The following is a 17144-nucleotide window of genomic DNA, read 5'->3' on the forward strand; positions in this document are numbered from 1 at the left end:
CTGTATGTTGTAGAACTTCTTTATTATTACTATTTAGCAGGTACTGTATAGGGCTGACTTTAATACCTCACAACAAGGAAGACTGTAATGGCATTTAGTTAACAGAAATTTTTAAATGTCTCACACAACTAAATAGTGTGTGGCAGGCAATTTGATATAATCCAATGAAACCAATAGAGAGCACTGATGTGGTTTGACTGATCAAAAACTAGCATTAGGAGGTTGAAATGTATTCCTTATGGACGTAAAGTGAGATACAAAGTGAATATAATTATATTGTGTCAAAAGACAAACACTAGCTGAGTACAGTATCTGATCAGCTTAAGAGACAGCAGGTAGAAACAAATTCTGCATAGAGTAAGTCTAAGATCAGTGACCACAGCCTGGCCACAGAAACTGGAAAAGAGAGACACGGCTGTCCAGAGAGGACAGGCTCAATGACCACAGCCTGGCCACAGAAACTGGACACAAGCAGACCTGGCTGCCCACAGAGGGCTGCACTGTGAAAAATACTCAGGGATTAGACATTCTTCTCTAAAATAACAAATCTTGTCTCCTGCCAGAATAAGAACAGCTCCGAGTGCCACTGGGAAAGGGGGAGGTTAGGAAATGCAATAGAGCTGCAGCCCAGTATGTGATCTCCTGTCCCAGCCTGAGGAACAGACAGCAAGCCTGTCTCTCAATAATGCTTTATGGGATGTATTTAAATGTCCATTAATATATTTGTACTGTACTGTATATGTTCTGTTAAGTGCATCTCCTTTGGCAACACTGCAATTAATCGTTCATGCCAATAATGCCCTTTGAATTTGAATTTGGATTTGAATTAGAATGAATTAGGCCAGCCTTCATGGGGTTGGGACACAGGAAAAAGCAGACCTCAAGTCAGGATAAAAAGAATCACAATAAAAATAGAGAGGAGGATCACCTCAGAGGAGGAACAAAACACTGTAGAAGTAACTGGGCTGCGAGACAGAAATATCTTGCTATGGACTATTAAATCAACTCTAGTGCAGGTGAACACTGGAACAGGAAAGATTTCTACACTTTCTAGGTTTCAAGGATATAGGATAGCGGGTAATCACACAGATTCTGAAACCCTACTGACAGCAGGTCCAGCAGGATGGAGATGATTGAAAAATACAACAGTCTTTAAACAAAGGGTTCTGGGAGTCTGGAACAAGCTATCCAGACACAGTGTGGAAGATGATACCCTGTCTTCTTTCAAGAAACATCTGGATCAGAACATTGGATTAGCTCCAATGGCCTCCTCTCTTTTCTAACCTTTCTTGTGTTCTTATGCAGCACATCTGCATAAAATGTATCATTCATATCATTCACTCTGTCTGTCAACATTCTTAATAAGTTTTAAAAATCTATGAGGTTAAAAAAATTATTTCAGACAACAGACATTCTTGTTTTTTTACTTTCCTATGTGTTATCTCACAAATATTTTAAAATTAATAAATATTTAAAAACCACGGCAAGACAGGATAGTAAATGCTGTTCAGTGTACTAAACTGCAAAACCTAGAGATAAAATCCAAAATAATTTGAAATGCAGTCCTGTCTAAGAGGTGCCATCGCAGATGATGTGTGTACGTTAATGAAAACAACACTACTGTGACTAAATCATGTTCTCGTGCTCTGTGTTTCATTACATGACAGTTTCCCACTGACCAGATCCATTTGAAGCTGACAACACTGTAGGTTCCTTATGTTGTTGACACTATCTGTTGTCAAATTAAGGGCTCTGTCAAAGAGCTAGTCACTGAGGGTTTGTAAACTTGACACAAAACAACAGAGCTGCCAGTAATGTTGTACTGAGTAGAAAATATGGTAATCTGACAGCACGGTATATTGAAAGCCAGGTTTAAACAGAAGATGCAGTTGTGTACCTAGCAAAGACAAAGGCTAGGTACACAACTGCACAATAGCTTGCACAACTGCAAGCCAAGGATAAAAGCCACATGCACATTTTCCTTTATGTAAAACAAAGTAAAATGGAATAAGGTAAATTATAAAAGCATACAACTGTCACGATCGCAAACCCCTCCTCTTAAGGGCGCTCCAGCCCTTCCTTGTTTGTTACTTATCTCCCGCACCTGTTCCCTGTTCCAGCCCCTTTTCAGTTCCCCCTTAAAAGCCAGACGCTGATGCTAATCTGTCTGCATTAGTTCCCACATCATGCGAGCCCGGGACCTGGATGCACCTGGCTCCGTTATGGTTTTAAGTTTCTGTTCCTGTTCCTGTTTCCCCTGCCAGTCCCGACCTGGTTCTTGTTTTTAATCGTCTGTCTGGGATGAATTGCCTGGCCTTGGACTTTTGCCCTGTTTTTGGATCTCTCTTTGGACTCATCCCTGGATTGTTTGCCTCGGTCTCACCTCCCCCGACCACCAGCACTCCATGGACACGCCCCCCTGTTTTCATTCCCGTCTCCTGCATGCCTTTTTCCCCATGTTTTCTTTACTTTCCCTGGATTATGTTGTCTGCATAGGGTCCAGAAAGAATGCTTTCCAGACAACAACAGGTGCTGTTTCTATTAAGCACACGAATCCAGTGACTAACAGGAAATTACAAACTCTGGACTTTATGTCAGTATTTTATTTTTCATATTATTGCTTCTATTCAACAGAAACCTGCCACCAAGGTCTTTCTTTTTAAAATCTTTCATTCATTTTCTGTGGTTCCATGTGTCTACTAAAATATATGTATACAGTACTTTTGTTTTGTCCAACCGAGAGAATCTGAACTCATGTATCTTAGCCTGAACCTTACCTCTCATCTCTAGACCTCGCCCACATGACTCCCCAACTCCAGTTATTCCTTGTCGGACTGAGTCTGGCACAATTGTGCACTGTTGCCACTTGTGGGTAATCCACCTACAAAGGAAACCAAAATATGCTTAACGACCTACACCAGCTATACTAACAACCATGTATTAGTTACACAGAAGCAAAAACAATAAATTGGTTACAAACTGAAAGACTGCAAAATAAACATTGCTACTTACTGCGACCACTGTGTGGTGCATATAATTGAAACACCATGCGCAAGCTCATTATTTAACATAAAACACATGTATATTCTGTGCAGAAAAAAACTAAAACTACTGTATTCCAATAAGAACAATAACACATTCTGTTATGCTAAACGAAAGCGGAAAATTTCTTTAGGAAAATGCATCATAAAACACATCTCTTACTGTTACTCTTTACTGTCACATTAATTTTTGTGAATTATGTGAAATAAAGTGAATAAAAATATACAAATTATAAAATGGGTGTGGAGAAAATATTTTAGGAATACATGCAGCACAGTGGACAGCAACAATGCTGTCCAAATCACAGGATACTCTATACTCCTGTAAGGTGCTGTGAAAATTACAGTAAAAACAACAATTGTAGAAAAAAACATTTTGAAAATAGTATGAACCTTGTTTTAGAACAGATGGTCTCCATTGTAGTTTTTTTCCAATTTTAGCTTGTGCAGAGGGCTTTCAAACTCAATTTCTGGAGGATCTAGTATCCTCACTAGATCTAACCTGAATCAATCAACCTACAGTACATATTTCATTTCAGACAAGTATAGGATTTGTTTTATGGACATTTACTGTTGGTTAGAAGGATTGAAGTTATTCAGTTAAATAATTAAACTGAAATCTGAGCTCAGGTTGAACAAAAACTAGAAGTCATTAAATCTTGCAGAAATTGCAGGAATTGAGTCTGAGACCCCTGCTTAGTGCACCAAACTATTTCAGTACTGAGATTTTGCTCTGTTTGCTAAAAAATACTTACCTGTAGGTCGGACAAAGAGGAAGAGGCTCACACTCCCTTTCCTCGTGTAGAGTATCAGGACATTCCTGCCCCCCATTGGCTGATTTCTGGATAACAATCCTGTAGCGGGACTGTTTAGGTGCAGTTGCATTGGCTGGGAAATAAAATATGCACACAGCATAAACATGTCCATACGCTACACCAACATACATACAAAGCACAAATATATATAAAGATAAATCAACAAAAGTCGAAAGTTGGAACAGAATTTTTAATATAGTCTCATAAAAGAAAGGCAGACTTCATTTACATTGGCCCTACCTCATTTACATAAGAAAGGTTTCAAATGAGAAACGAGAAGAGTTCACTCAGCCCATCTAGCTCCAGGAGAACCCATAGTATTGACAGATTATTCCACACTCCCACCATCCTTTACATAACGAAGTGCCTCTTGACTCCTTCAGCTTTAAATTTTAATTACATAGATTTTGTTTGTCTCCTTTAGTTCTTGTTCTTGTTCTTGTTTTAGTTCTAAAGGCCGCCACATCTACTTTGTAAATGCCTTCAAAGCTTTTGAGTATTTCAACGAGGTCCACACTCAGTCTTCTTGTCACGCCCCACACTCTCCCTCGCAAACGACGTTACATTCCCGGAACCTCTGCTTCCCAATCTCATCCCTGATTGAACCCAGCACATTCTCACATGCATCAGATTCCTCAAATTCTCACTCCCTAACCAATCATCCAATCACACCCCTCTCCTTTCAGTATTTAAACCCCCCTTCGCACACCTTCCCATGCTCACTATTGAGAAGCCTTTCTTAGTGTTCTCCAGTGCATGTTTCCAAACCTTTTGACTGATCTCCTGTTACGAGCCTTTTGCCTTTTGCCTTTTGCCTTTTGCCTTTTGCCTTTTGCCTTTTGCCTTTTGCCTTTTGCCTTTTGCCTTTTGCCTTTTGCCTTTCTCTCGTTACTGGACCCTCTGCCTCCCTTATCGACCCAGCCTTTGGATTTTGTCTTTTGGATTGTCCCTTTGCTACTCTGTGTCCTGTGGGGTTCCGGTCACACATAAGAATCCTCCTATTCCATGTATAGGTTCCCTGACGCTTCTCTGTCCAAAACTAGAAAGGTTCAGTTCCTCCAGCCTTTTGGTTAAAGACCTAGCCTTAAGTCCCAGGATTTTAAATAAAGGCATTGCCCAATTTTAACACCCATCAGTGATTTGTTTCACCATATCCTATTTTTTTAAAACTTTTTATTGCTTTCCTCATTTTAGAATGTATAGGACTTATACATGTATAACACTTAATATCCAGTAAGTAGCTTTAACATAGCCAACCAAGTCCTTTTCGTTAGACTGGAGTGAGGCCATCAAGACGAGATAAGATGACTTTATTGGCCATATACAATTTCTTGTATTAGGAATTTGTCTTTTGGCATATCCCAACTTGGGTCATAAAGGCAATAATCCTAATTGACATTAATGATCTCTTGTATAGTGATCAAAATTCACAGATGTTACAAAAATAGGTGGAGATGCAAATTATCTCGTAGCAGTGCAAAGCAATACAAGAAAATGTAGACACAACTGAGAACCAAATGACACCTGTTAAAATGAATTTAATGTTGTTCAGTATAAAGTATTACATGCAGAGAGCTAGAACGTGAATTTCAGATGTGAAATGGGTGATATTAGCTGGAGGAAACAAGACATGGGAAAGAAGGAGTTTTATGTTGACATCACTCTCCAAATAGATAATGCAGAGCAGCGATGAAAAAGGCCAGGAAAATACTTGGACACTGTTCAGAGCATAAAAGCAAGTCAAGTCATTTCAAAATGATGCTAGACATTAGTTAGATGTTACTTGGAATTTTGTTGACTTATGTTCACTGTGCTACAAGGTCTTACTGGTTTAAAGTACAAATGAGAGCATCCAGACTTGTTCTGGTCCAAAGATTAGAATTAAGAAATAATTAGTCAAAATGTTATTCAAAGAGGACACCTCTTTATCTTTTAGAGTTAAACTCCTAATACATTACTGAAATTGATTTATAGTAAGACCCAATACACAATGATATTTTACAATAACTGTGCATTAATATACTGTAGCAGTATTTATCAAACTGTTAAAATATGGCATTCAACATCAAATCATTTGGAGATCAAGTCAAAGCCAGGCCTCAGTAGCACTCTTCATTTCTCTGTAGTTCTTTTATTTTTATTTTTATTTTTTTGAGACAGCTTCCCTTGCTGTACTGTATTTCAAACTTTTATAGAAGCAATCATCAAATGAAGGAACGTAAAGAACAGCCCAAGGATGTAACAAGAGTTTTGCTATGCAATAGCCCTTAGAGACCCACACAGCAAAAGCTGTCTGCTCTTAAATTACAGAAACATGTTGCAAGAATACACTGTACTGTATATCTGTCTGTTTAAAGTTTCAGGGAGAAGGCAAGCTGTCACCACTGTGAAAGATGCTACAACAGACTTACTCCCAAGAGAGGAGAATTGAGAATTGAAAAACAAGGGATTGTTTTTCCCAGGTTATATCGAGAATACCAGGAAATCACTGTGTTGTGTGCCAAAACAAGCTTTTGCTTCCTGCAAATTTGATAATGTCTATACTTGTCTGATCCTGAATTTATCTTTTGCACTATACTGATGTTTGCCATACCACCACACTAATACAGTACCTCTGTGAGGTCTTTCTGTGCCTTTTAACTGAATTCAAGCTAAGAGAATGACTTTTGTCTTACTGGCTGTAAGGCTCATTGCAGTAGCACAAGTGAATCATGCAATGATATGAGGACCCAGCCCAGGAAGCAAACCTTTACCCTGTTAAGGATCTTCAGTTACAGCTGAAGTTCACAGCTGTGTGATGTGATGCAATAATAAATAATAATAAATTCAAGTTTTGGTTTCTCAGTGTATCCTTCAGGATTATTGAGGCAAACACAATTAAATACAATTAAAGCTGGTTTGTAAAGCTTCCTTAATATGAATATACAAATAAATGATTGTTGATGAATTAGTTGAAACTATACCTGGTTGGCATGCAGTAGGGCATGGAGTCCATTCGCTGAAAGGTGTCACAGTGCAATCCTTCCTGCAGGGTAACAAACATGGGCGAATTGCGTCTGGCCGCGTTGAATCTGGACACCTACATTTCACATAAAAAATAAAAAGCTCATGTTTCAAACAAAATAACGATTCAAAGCAAAGACAAATACAATTTATTCTTCTGTCAGTTCATAAACTGAATCACTTCTCGCCTTTTGGAATCAATTGCTGACAGATTTTAGAAGTAATGTAATGACAGGGAATGCTTTGGAGTGCTATCTGTCAGACTTACACACTTTTGAAAGTCTTTTCAGACTTTGCATAACACAGCTTGAACAGTATTTCTCAGCACCTGTGTTATGAGTGCCCTTGTGCATCACAACAGAAGGACACTCAGTGCTGAGTCTCAAATATTGGAGTGTCCCCTAGCACCAATTAATTTTTTTTCTTACCTTCTTTTTAAAAGCACAGTCATTCCTGTTTTTAGATATACATTTCAATAAATGGTAAAACACTAAAGACAAATGCAGAAATGAAGTGATGTTTGTAAACACAATCAAGCAGAAACCGGATAAAATAAAAAAAAATTGTGACCTTATAGTGTTTCATATTCATTTACAAATCCTCTCAGAATGCAGAGGTGCAGAAAAGACAACACAAATAAAAAGGGGTTCATGCAGCCGTGCTTTGGGGTATCCAATATACCTTAGAACAGATTACGATCCAAATTAAAGGAGAACAAGATCAAATAGCTCGAGTCAAAAACAATGGGTACAAGCCGACTCCCAAGATAGGCCCATAGCTTTGTGCAAAGTTACAGAATTATTATTATTTGCATAATTATTTTGCATGCATTAACATAAGAAATAATATTCAAATGAAAGTCATAGCGCAAATCGGTAGAGAACAGTAACGAAATCCATATTCAATAAGAGTATTTGCTAGTATTGTTGTACCAGAAAGAATGAAACTCAATAGACAGGGACAAAAGGTCTTCAGGGACACAGCAAGTGCTGTGAAATCATGATTTAGAAAACCGTCATTATGTTTGAGTGGCTCAGTGAATGTAAATACTGCCTGCAGCCAACACCTCTTACTGCCACATGGACAATTTCTTTTAATCTTTCTATTAAAAATCCATACAGAAGAAAAGACTTAATTTCTGAACAGAACATTGGCAGGAATGAAAAAGCAGCAAAGTGTTCTGAGTAAGTAATTCCGTGATCTGCATCCGCTCAAAAGCAGGAAAGGAAAAGACAAGACGTTAGCCCCTGCCACTAAAGTTCATTTGCACCTGGGAAGACGATTTCATCACTGGTTTGTGGCACATCCAGTCCAGTAAAGCCAGGATGTTTTACTCAACATTTCATCATCAGATGGTTTCCCTTAAAAATTGATGCAGAACAGTCAAGTACTATGTGCTCATCTGCAAAAGCTTAAAAAGGAACTGGAGACTTTCAACTCAGATTCTTTTTCTACTCTACATTCTTTGATTTTAAAAATCTTTATTGCTTTGTTTTGGCTTGCTTCAGTGCCACAGACCTCACAGGAAAGAGATTTCAAACAAAACAATCCACATTAAACTGCTTAATACGTGATTATAGTAAACGATTAAATTACATGTTCAGTACAATTTTCATTTCCACTGTGCATTTCAGCCTGTATTTTGAAAAGGGCAAGTGTCTGTTTGGACCATATTTAATCTAAATGGATTAAATTCTGAAATCCTATCATTTGACAAACTGATGCTGATGATGGTATTCTTACATCCTTAATAATCATGCTCCCATCAATAAGCAGGAAAAAATAGACTGCCTGTTAAAATGCTAGTGGACCATGTTTTTTTTTCACAAAATCAATTACATTTGAAAGACATACTATGTGATAAATGCTTTATCTAAAGGTTTTACGGCATCAATTTAAATGTGTTTTTATAGGAGTTTTGATTTAATAGTCTTAACAAAAAAATAGTCTTAACTGGAACTTTCAATGCCCCCATACTAAAAAATAAGAGGAAGAAGAAGACGGAGGTCTCCAATTGAAATTATAATTTACATTTTGTTTTATTATTGAAATGGAGAAGGTAGGGCCATCTGGATATTGTTCTAAGGAAAAGAATCTGTCAGAATGGGAGCCAAGATTTATTCACACATGGAGTTTTTCCTTTTATACATTCTGTATTTTTATTCTTGTAGATATTATCTAGAGATCCAAAAAACTGCATGAAGTTCTAAAGCTTTACAAGCAAGTCCCTTCCCACAAAGTGTTGCAAGACACCAGGAGTACAGTATAAACAAATCTAGATGCTGGCAGAGCTTGTAAGACCAAAGTTTCCATTTCCAAACATGCGATAACCTGGTGTGAGTATGGGGAACCGCTGTGATGTATGAGGTGCTAATCTTTATCAGGTTTGAGTTTTGATGAAACCTGTCAGATACAGATTATCATGTCATAAAAACACTGGTGGTGGGACAGGTGTCTTGAACTTGAACTTGAACTTGAACTTTATTGCCATATGTAACCGGTACTGGCACAATGGAATTCTTACTTACAGAAAGTCTCTCGATTGTAAAACAAGTGTAAAAAACAAGACAAAGTGCAAACAGTGCATCAAGACAATGTACAAACAAACAATAGACAATGTGCAAGTAAACATGTAGACAGTTTGAATGTAAACAATACAGACGCGTAAACAATGACTGGAGATGTGCAATAGATAAGAAATCATAAAGAGGTAGATGCAGCCACCTCACATTGAAATATTTAAATTGCACTGCCCCAGAAAGTTATCAGTCAATTTCTGCTGAACAAATTTTGGCAAGGGAAAATTTTAGTGGTTAGGTTGTATTTCGACAAGGGGACAAACTGATTTGAGCAGGAGCCCTATGTCACTGTGTTGTAAATACTTTGACAGTAATATAATACCAACTATGTTTATTGGAATTGATTGTCTAAAGTAGTTTTGAAAACAAATAGCTAGTTGTGTAGAGCATATTTTCCCAAGCATACAAAGTCTTGGTATATGAAGTATTACCACAATCTACAGATTACAGGACTGCAACAAGTCTGTGTATGATGAAATCTGTTTAGTTTCAAGTCAATTGGCTCAGCAATTCCCCCAACAACAGCTTGAATTTTGCACAAAAAAAAGGTAGTCACACAAATATAATGTATTTAAGAACACTAAATTCTATCATTACTTGAATGCTACCTACCATATTTGGAGTGAATATACTGTATGTAGTGGCTAGATAATCTCTGAATAAAAGCAGCTTGCGTAAGAAAATATATTTATTTTCATTATCATGTTTAGAATTTGTCAAAGAAATTGTTTTGCTTTTAAAAAATCTACTATGTTTCATTTTAGTTCACATACAGTACTGTGTAGTTTCAAGTAAAGAAGATTTTGAAAGGTGTAACAAACCAGAAGTCCTAAAAGTCATCTTGGTTCACACAAGATTCCAGTTTTTGTCATATATAAAATCCTAAGAGGTGTAGACAGGGACTACCGTATTTCACATTCAGTAGCATAATATGTACACAGGGTCACAAATGGAAATTTAAAGGGAATCAATCGGCTATGGACAACAGACAGTGTGTTACGCATTTCGCACGCGTCTCTGACCTGTCTCGGATTCTCACCCACACTGTGTTTAACAAATGCTCACCCCGTAAGCCATGTCCTGTACCTACAGTATCACCCCTTGCCCCTCGTTTATTCTTCCGTTTCGGGTTGTTGCCCTCTAGTTGTCCATCTCGTTTTCTGACCTCCTTGCTTGTTTCCTGGAATATGTTTTGTTTAGCGATTTGGATTGGTGTTCTCTCTCTCCTGCACAGGATCCCTACCTCCTACCTGCCCATTTTTACACAGTGCTTCTTTACACAAAGAGTTGCAAGCATCTGGAAAAAGCAAATCCTCCAAGAATCAGCTGTACAAAACTCCGGATTCAGACTCCGGATTATTTAGCTACTAAATAACAAAAGACTATGTGAATGATCTTTTGTTTGCCATCGTTCTGATGGTCTCACACATCAGTCAATATTGGCTAGATTGTTAGCAAACTAATTGATTAAAAGTGTGGTGGGGATGTAAGGAGCAGAGTTCTAATCAGAAGCACATGGGAGAAAGCAGAACCTTCTAGAAGTGCTCAGGACCTATGACTTTGTGTTTGTGGACCCATATAAGGCTGCTACCCCCCAAGTGCTGAGCACACGCCTGTCAAGAACAGTGGGTTTTTGAGCACACAGATCCTGTGTCCTGAGAAATATACAATGGACTTCTCCTTTGATTTCAGTAAATGTATACAGGCCACAAACAGTACATTCCTGTAGTTTCAAAATGAATGTACCACACTTTAGTGATAGAAAAGTGGTTTCTTAGCTATTTATTTTTTGCCTTTTATATGTATTTATGTTAAACTCACAATTTAAACCCAGAGTTAATTCTTAGAGAAATATCAAAGACTGTTCTTATCATCCACTTGATAATCACAGTTTAAGAGGAGCTGTTTCCGGCAATCTCAGAAGCTGCCTCCTACTGTTTCTTTGTAACTGTACCAAACTTATAATAAAGTTTTAATGGTCAGCTTCAAAGAACCTGCCTTGGATTAGTGTCTCTAGAAGAAACCTGTGAACTGGGGGTGTAAAGTGAGGCCCTGCAGAACAGCAGATAGCAGGGGAATGAGTCCCTGAGTGGGGAATAAGGTGCAGTTCTTATCAGCAAGACTAGAGACAGATGGTGATGCACCTGGGTCTGAGCCTCCAGAAGAGGGGGGAGATGATAGCTGGCACTGCCCACGCTTGGCTCTTTAGAGGACAAAGGAGATGACCTACTGTAACCTTTCAAAGGTCCACTCAGGTCCTATTACTTCATTTCTGCAGATGTCACTTCCGATGTCAATGAGACTGCTTAAGTATCAAATCCATTATAGATAGACCAAATCCATTCTTGGTGTTAATATCCAGGGAATACATTCAAGAACCTGACATCTCTCTCAGACCATTCTGGGTTCTTTCTAAGCGGGTGAGTCCTACCTCACCTCATACAATGACCGTCTCCCAAAAATAACAAGACCGGTCCATTTAGCTATAGACACCTTTTTGAAGTGACAGATTTGTGGGCTGTGCAGACAAGGTCCTGGGAGGATCCTCCAGAGGTCTGATGTTGCACATAATCTCGTTACAGTACATACTATACATAATTTATTTTTGTACACCTGCCAGTTAGACCATAAGGCTAGGTTAATAAACCACTGCAGTGTGAACTCCCAACCACTCTCCTGCAGAAAAACATGATCAAGAGGCCCATTTTATCTCGCACAATTAATCTCAATTAATCTTTACAATTTTAATTAACTTTCCGAAGTTCTGACAAGGTCTGTTAATGTTTAACAGGGTGATCGTTTCGCTTAGGAGAATGACACATGCAGGCTGATCTGAACTCTCTGGTCTCATTAGTGCTGTACTTTGTAATTAGTACCATCTCCCTTGTTTGGGATACTAACAAAACGATACTGGTGAGATGAAAAGGGAATCTCTGAGTTGTGCTTGCTACTAGATGAATGTCAGACTACAGAGATTCTCAGCTTACCTAATGGTTAAAACACATTAGTCTCCACTAGAGTATATACCAACAGTGGTTATAAGGGGATGAGGGTCATTAAGAAGCTCATCAAATGGTCTTTTCTAAACCAAAGGTCAGTGAAACATAACAGCCGATTAGTCCTTTACCGTGTGAATGTTTACAGTTTGGAGACTTTATTCTCCACAGCAATAATTATACAAACTACATTTTAATACTATGAAAAATAAATAAATGAGAAACGGAAACGAGAACTATATATATATACGTTAATGCTGCATGACACTAATATGGTACCTTTAATTTGCAGAGCACATACAGTACTAAACCCAGTATACTGTATGCACTTTCGTCTTTTGTGGAGTAGCATTGAATCACCCATGGGAAACACATTTTTAGGATAATTCCCTTCAAGGACATATTCATACAAATATGATATTATTTTAACCCTTAAGAAGGTCAAACATCTGATTATCTATGGGTAAATTTTTAAATAAGCTTTCCTGGTAGAGCAAATAAAAATGATTTTCTAGGATACTGCAAATAATTTTATAGCTATGCCATATTACAAAAATGCCGTCATTCTAATAATTCAAAATCACTTCTATCATTTTGGCACTGTCTGTGTTAATTATCAAATTTTTTGTAGAGTATCTCATTACTGCCTTATTACAGTGTCATACAGATCAATGATGTGATTTGGGGCAGCTTTGAAACCATTTCACTTGCAGGCTCCTGTGTGGCACAACAAAGCTGGCCCATGGAAGAACGCAGTGCTTTGATCTCAAACTGAAATGCCATCTCAGGCTCTAAAAATAATCCTTCACAGCCCAGATGAACACTGCTTCAGGACTGAGAGAATATTAAGCACTGAAATTAACGGTTTCTACCACACCTACGTATATATTTCTATAAGTACTGAATATAATTCAGTTTTATTATCCATTAATATAGTTATTATTTAGGAACAGGTGATGGTTTATTCCATGCTGAATGGAAAAGTAAAAGAGACACACCTGAAGCACACCTGGAGAAGACTGCACAGCCGAAACGTTGTGTCTTTTTTATATTTTCCTTTCAGCATGGAATAAACTATTACCTGTTCCTTTGCAGCCTACTCATGCTGATGCAACTGCCTACTTGAACTAGTTATTATTCAGTTTTGTTATTATTGATCAATAAAGACTCTTTGCTTGGGGTGCTATTCACGCTCTATTCACTTGACCAGGAAGTGTAAAGTAAAAACACTACTGAAGAATATATAAGAATATTATAAATATAGATGAAAATTATATAACCTATTTGTGTCTAAATTGTGGATACTGTATATCCAATATCATTTCTATTAATGAAACATTAAAAATACCTGCAACTTATCTTGACATCTAGTTCATCTAAGTGTAATAGAGAGAAGTATGAATTCTCTTACATTAGGAAAAATTAAACTTCCATTAAAAAGTCCACAAGTACACCTTTCAGAAACTAAAACAAATGAACAAGCTCATCAAATAAATGTCTATGAGCAGCAGTAAATGAAGGCAGTACTGGGAATGTTAGTTGTAAGCAATAAAAAGATAATTGAAGATTCTGCTAAAAAGGATTAACTGCTGCAGTTAACACTGAGCAACAATTTTCTGCCCTGTGTAGTGTTGTAGAGTGACTGGTTAACAACAAGCACAGTGAGTGATATGTGACCACAGGGAGGGAAAGTATAAGGAAACACCAACCATCTGATGTCCGATGAACAGTCAATGGAATGAAGATATTGCAGGTTTTACAGGTTTTAACATAAAAAGAAAAACACGTCCTAACCACCACTAGCACAGAGCATGCCCTTTATGTACTAGACAAAACTAATTATACCCATGTGAGAATGTGCATTTTCAGAACCCATTGTGGCTATTCAGAATAATAAGAGGTCATTTGGCTGTAAAAGCAGCCCCCTTTTAAAAACCCTGCCACAAATCCCCCCTCAGCTCTCACCAATGGGGAGAGTATCAACCTGCCACAAACAAGGACAGGTTGAATTGGAGAAGGTATCCTTCTGGGTAAAATACACTCCACTATGAACCATCCATCCAAGGTCAGCTGAAGACTATCAGTTCCTGGCCAGGTGCTCCAGCTTTCCTCTTGGAGGCTGGTTGCCACACAGATGACAACCTTTCCGTTAGACTGACACTTCAGAGAGAACTGTCCATGCAATAAACTGCAAGGATAGCAGCACTGTTCTCCAGGGGATGCTGTCTCCTACAGACAGGACAGGGCCTGCAGCAAGAGTCGTTTTGTTGTCCAGGAAACATCATCTCCTACCTCAGGATTGAAGGAGAAGGTTGTGGACTCACTGGGCTCTCACTCTTTCAGTGGCTTTTGGGCTAGACATTCTACCTACACCTTCTCTCTCCACCTCAACACCTCTACAAGGTCTTTCATAAAGGATGGATAACTGCAGTATATCTTCACCTTCCCTGGGCTCAGCCCAGGGCAGTAACTGTAGGTCATCTCCTTTGTCCTCTAAAGACAGTGCCAGTTATCATCTCCCCCCTCTTCTGAAGGCTCAGACCCAGGTGCATCACCATCTGTCTCTAGTCTTGCTGATAAGAACTGCACCTTATTCCCCACTCAGGGACTCATTCCCCTGCTATCTGCTGTTCTGCAGGGCCTCACTTTACACCCCCAGTTCACTGGACAGTTGTGTGCATTGCTGATGCAGTTTATCCAGGGGCGGCACCTTGCAGTCTCTGTGTCTGTTTGGTGGTCTGCTGGACAGAGTCTCACAGGGAGGCACTCTCCCATTGCAGGAGGTTCAACAGAGTACCATGGCCAACTTCCAGCAGCTGCTCTTGGCTATGACCCAAAAACCAGCTGTGGGCGGCAGACTCTTGGATGTTGACTGTTGCAGTCATGGCCCCCTGGTAATGGACGCTCAATCCACACCCTTAATCAACAATCTAACAATTAGATAATGGATACCCAGTGTGGCTTTATACAAAAAAGAGACCATATAGCAATCTGCTGGCTGATTTGCTGTAACTGAATCCCCTTCTTAAGCCAACCTGACTATTTTCTTAATAGGTTGCTCATATTTGCTGTGGATAGCAAGCTGATATTGCTGGTAATAGAACTGCATTGATGTAAAATATAGTGATCTATATATTTTATTACAAAGACAAACAAAGACAGGAGCTCTGTATTAAAGAGTTGATGACCTGTAGTCAACTAACTGAACTGCCGAATACAAATACAACATGGCATTTCCCATAAGTTCAGAATGCAAAATATGAAATACTGGAATATAAAATAATGTAGCATTTGGTGTTTCCACCGAGTGTTAAGCAGGAAGGACCCTGGGATTGGGATTGAGCACTGGGGTGAAGATGAGGGTAACTTATCACTGTTTCCCTGGTACCCCAGGGCATCGCCCTCCCTTTGGGGTCCTTAAGTGTTTGTGTAGGGCAGTCTGGGGGGCATGGAGAAGTGCAATAGTACTAGGCAGTTTTGAACATTAAAGTTTGGTTCTCCTCCTTTAATCTACTTTACACTACAGAAACTAATGTAAACTGCAACACTGATACAAAAAATCAAATGAAGCATTTCCTTGTGCAGAACAGAACAAAAAAAGACACTCATTACTTTCACTGTAAAAGTGCATATCATGCTTGGCCAGTCTAAACTACATTCTAATAATCAATGTTTGGTGCATCTATCATATCCATTCCAGTTCAATATGAATTCTTTTTACATTTGAAATTGCATCCAAAAGCCTGTGGATTACCTTTTGGGTGTAACTTGCCCGACATTGACTTTCATGCAGGTGACCTTGCGAGTCTGAACACCAATCGCACAGGCTGGTTTGCCATTCCAGTTATTGGTAGCATTTAGGTTGGTCACAGAGGAGTCTTCAATGCAGTCTCCCCAGGATGAAACTTCCCAGTAAAAAGCAGAGCATGGATGGTCATTACACAGCCTCCACTCTTCCAGGGCCACAGCTGCTGGGCATGGTTCTCCCTCTGAGTAAAACAAAAAGGAGGAAATCAAAGGTTACACAGCACTTGCATAAATCATTGATCAATTCAATTGCAACATAGGTAAGGAGAAATAAATAACCTTATAAAATAATTAAAAAAGAAAAGGATCCAATTAAAGAAAATTAATTCCATGAACTGCAAGATTAACTATAGAAGAATGAAAGAAAGCAGATTGAGAAAAGTAAATTGTAATGGAGGTGTAATAGGGCAACTGTCGCTGTTTAGGAAAGCATGTGGGGTTAATGGGCTATATAAGGTAATGAGAGGGTAAAGTGCGCAATTTGCCCATTTGAGTTAATTATCTGTCTCTTTAAGTATAGCTGAGGCAGAGAAAATTACAAAGAAAAGACCACACACTGTGAGGACACCAACAAACTCTCCATCATGAAAGTGACCATATTACATCATTCTCTGGTTAGATCCTGCTGGTAGCTGGCTAAGAGCTGACTCTTGCAGTAGGTAGACATGTTAAAGTGCAGGCAAACCCCAGAGAGCCTTCTCCAAGGATGCTAATATGGAACGGAAGGGAAAGGTTAAACCCAAAAGTTATTTCTTCCCATTGGGCTAGCTCTAAAAATGCTCTAAAAAGAGCTCCGTGTTACCCTCTTGTTACAGTACCTCAATGACAAGTAGTAATATTAACAGGTTAGATACCAAATATTGATCAATATATAGTCCAGACATGTATAAGCTACAATGCAAC

The 17144-nt window shown here is 38.6% G+C and overlaps 1 protein-coding gene across 1 annotated transcript in view; it reads right to left on the reverse strand.

Annotated features, from left to right (window-relative positions):
* thsd7ba (thrombospondin, type I, domain containing 7Ba) overlaps positions 1 to 17144 on the reverse strand; it is a 200340-nt gene that overhangs the window by 63305 nt on the left and 119891 nt on the right. Inside the window, exons 10-13 of the mRNA XM_088606307.1 lie at positions 16189 to 16423; positions 6820 to 6935; positions 3797 to 3929; positions 2778 to 2881 (exon numbers count right to left, since the gene is read on the reverse strand). Of these exons, the coding sequence (XP_088462433.1) occupies positions 2778 to 2881; positions 3797 to 3929; positions 6820 to 6935; positions 16189 to 16423 (588 nt within the window). The remainder of the gene's footprint in view (positions 1 to 2777; positions 2882 to 3796; positions 3930 to 6819; positions 6936 to 16188; positions 16424 to 17144) is intronic.

The sequence above is a fragment of the Lepisosteus platostomus genome, chromosome 14 (assembly GCF_059453375.1).
Source record: "Lepisosteus platostomus isolate fLepPlt1 chromosome 14, fLepPlt1.hap1, whole genome shotgun sequence".
NCBI classification, from domain to species: Eukaryota; Metazoa; Chordata; class Actinopteri; order Semionotiformes; family Lepisosteidae; genus Lepisosteus; species Lepisosteus platostomus.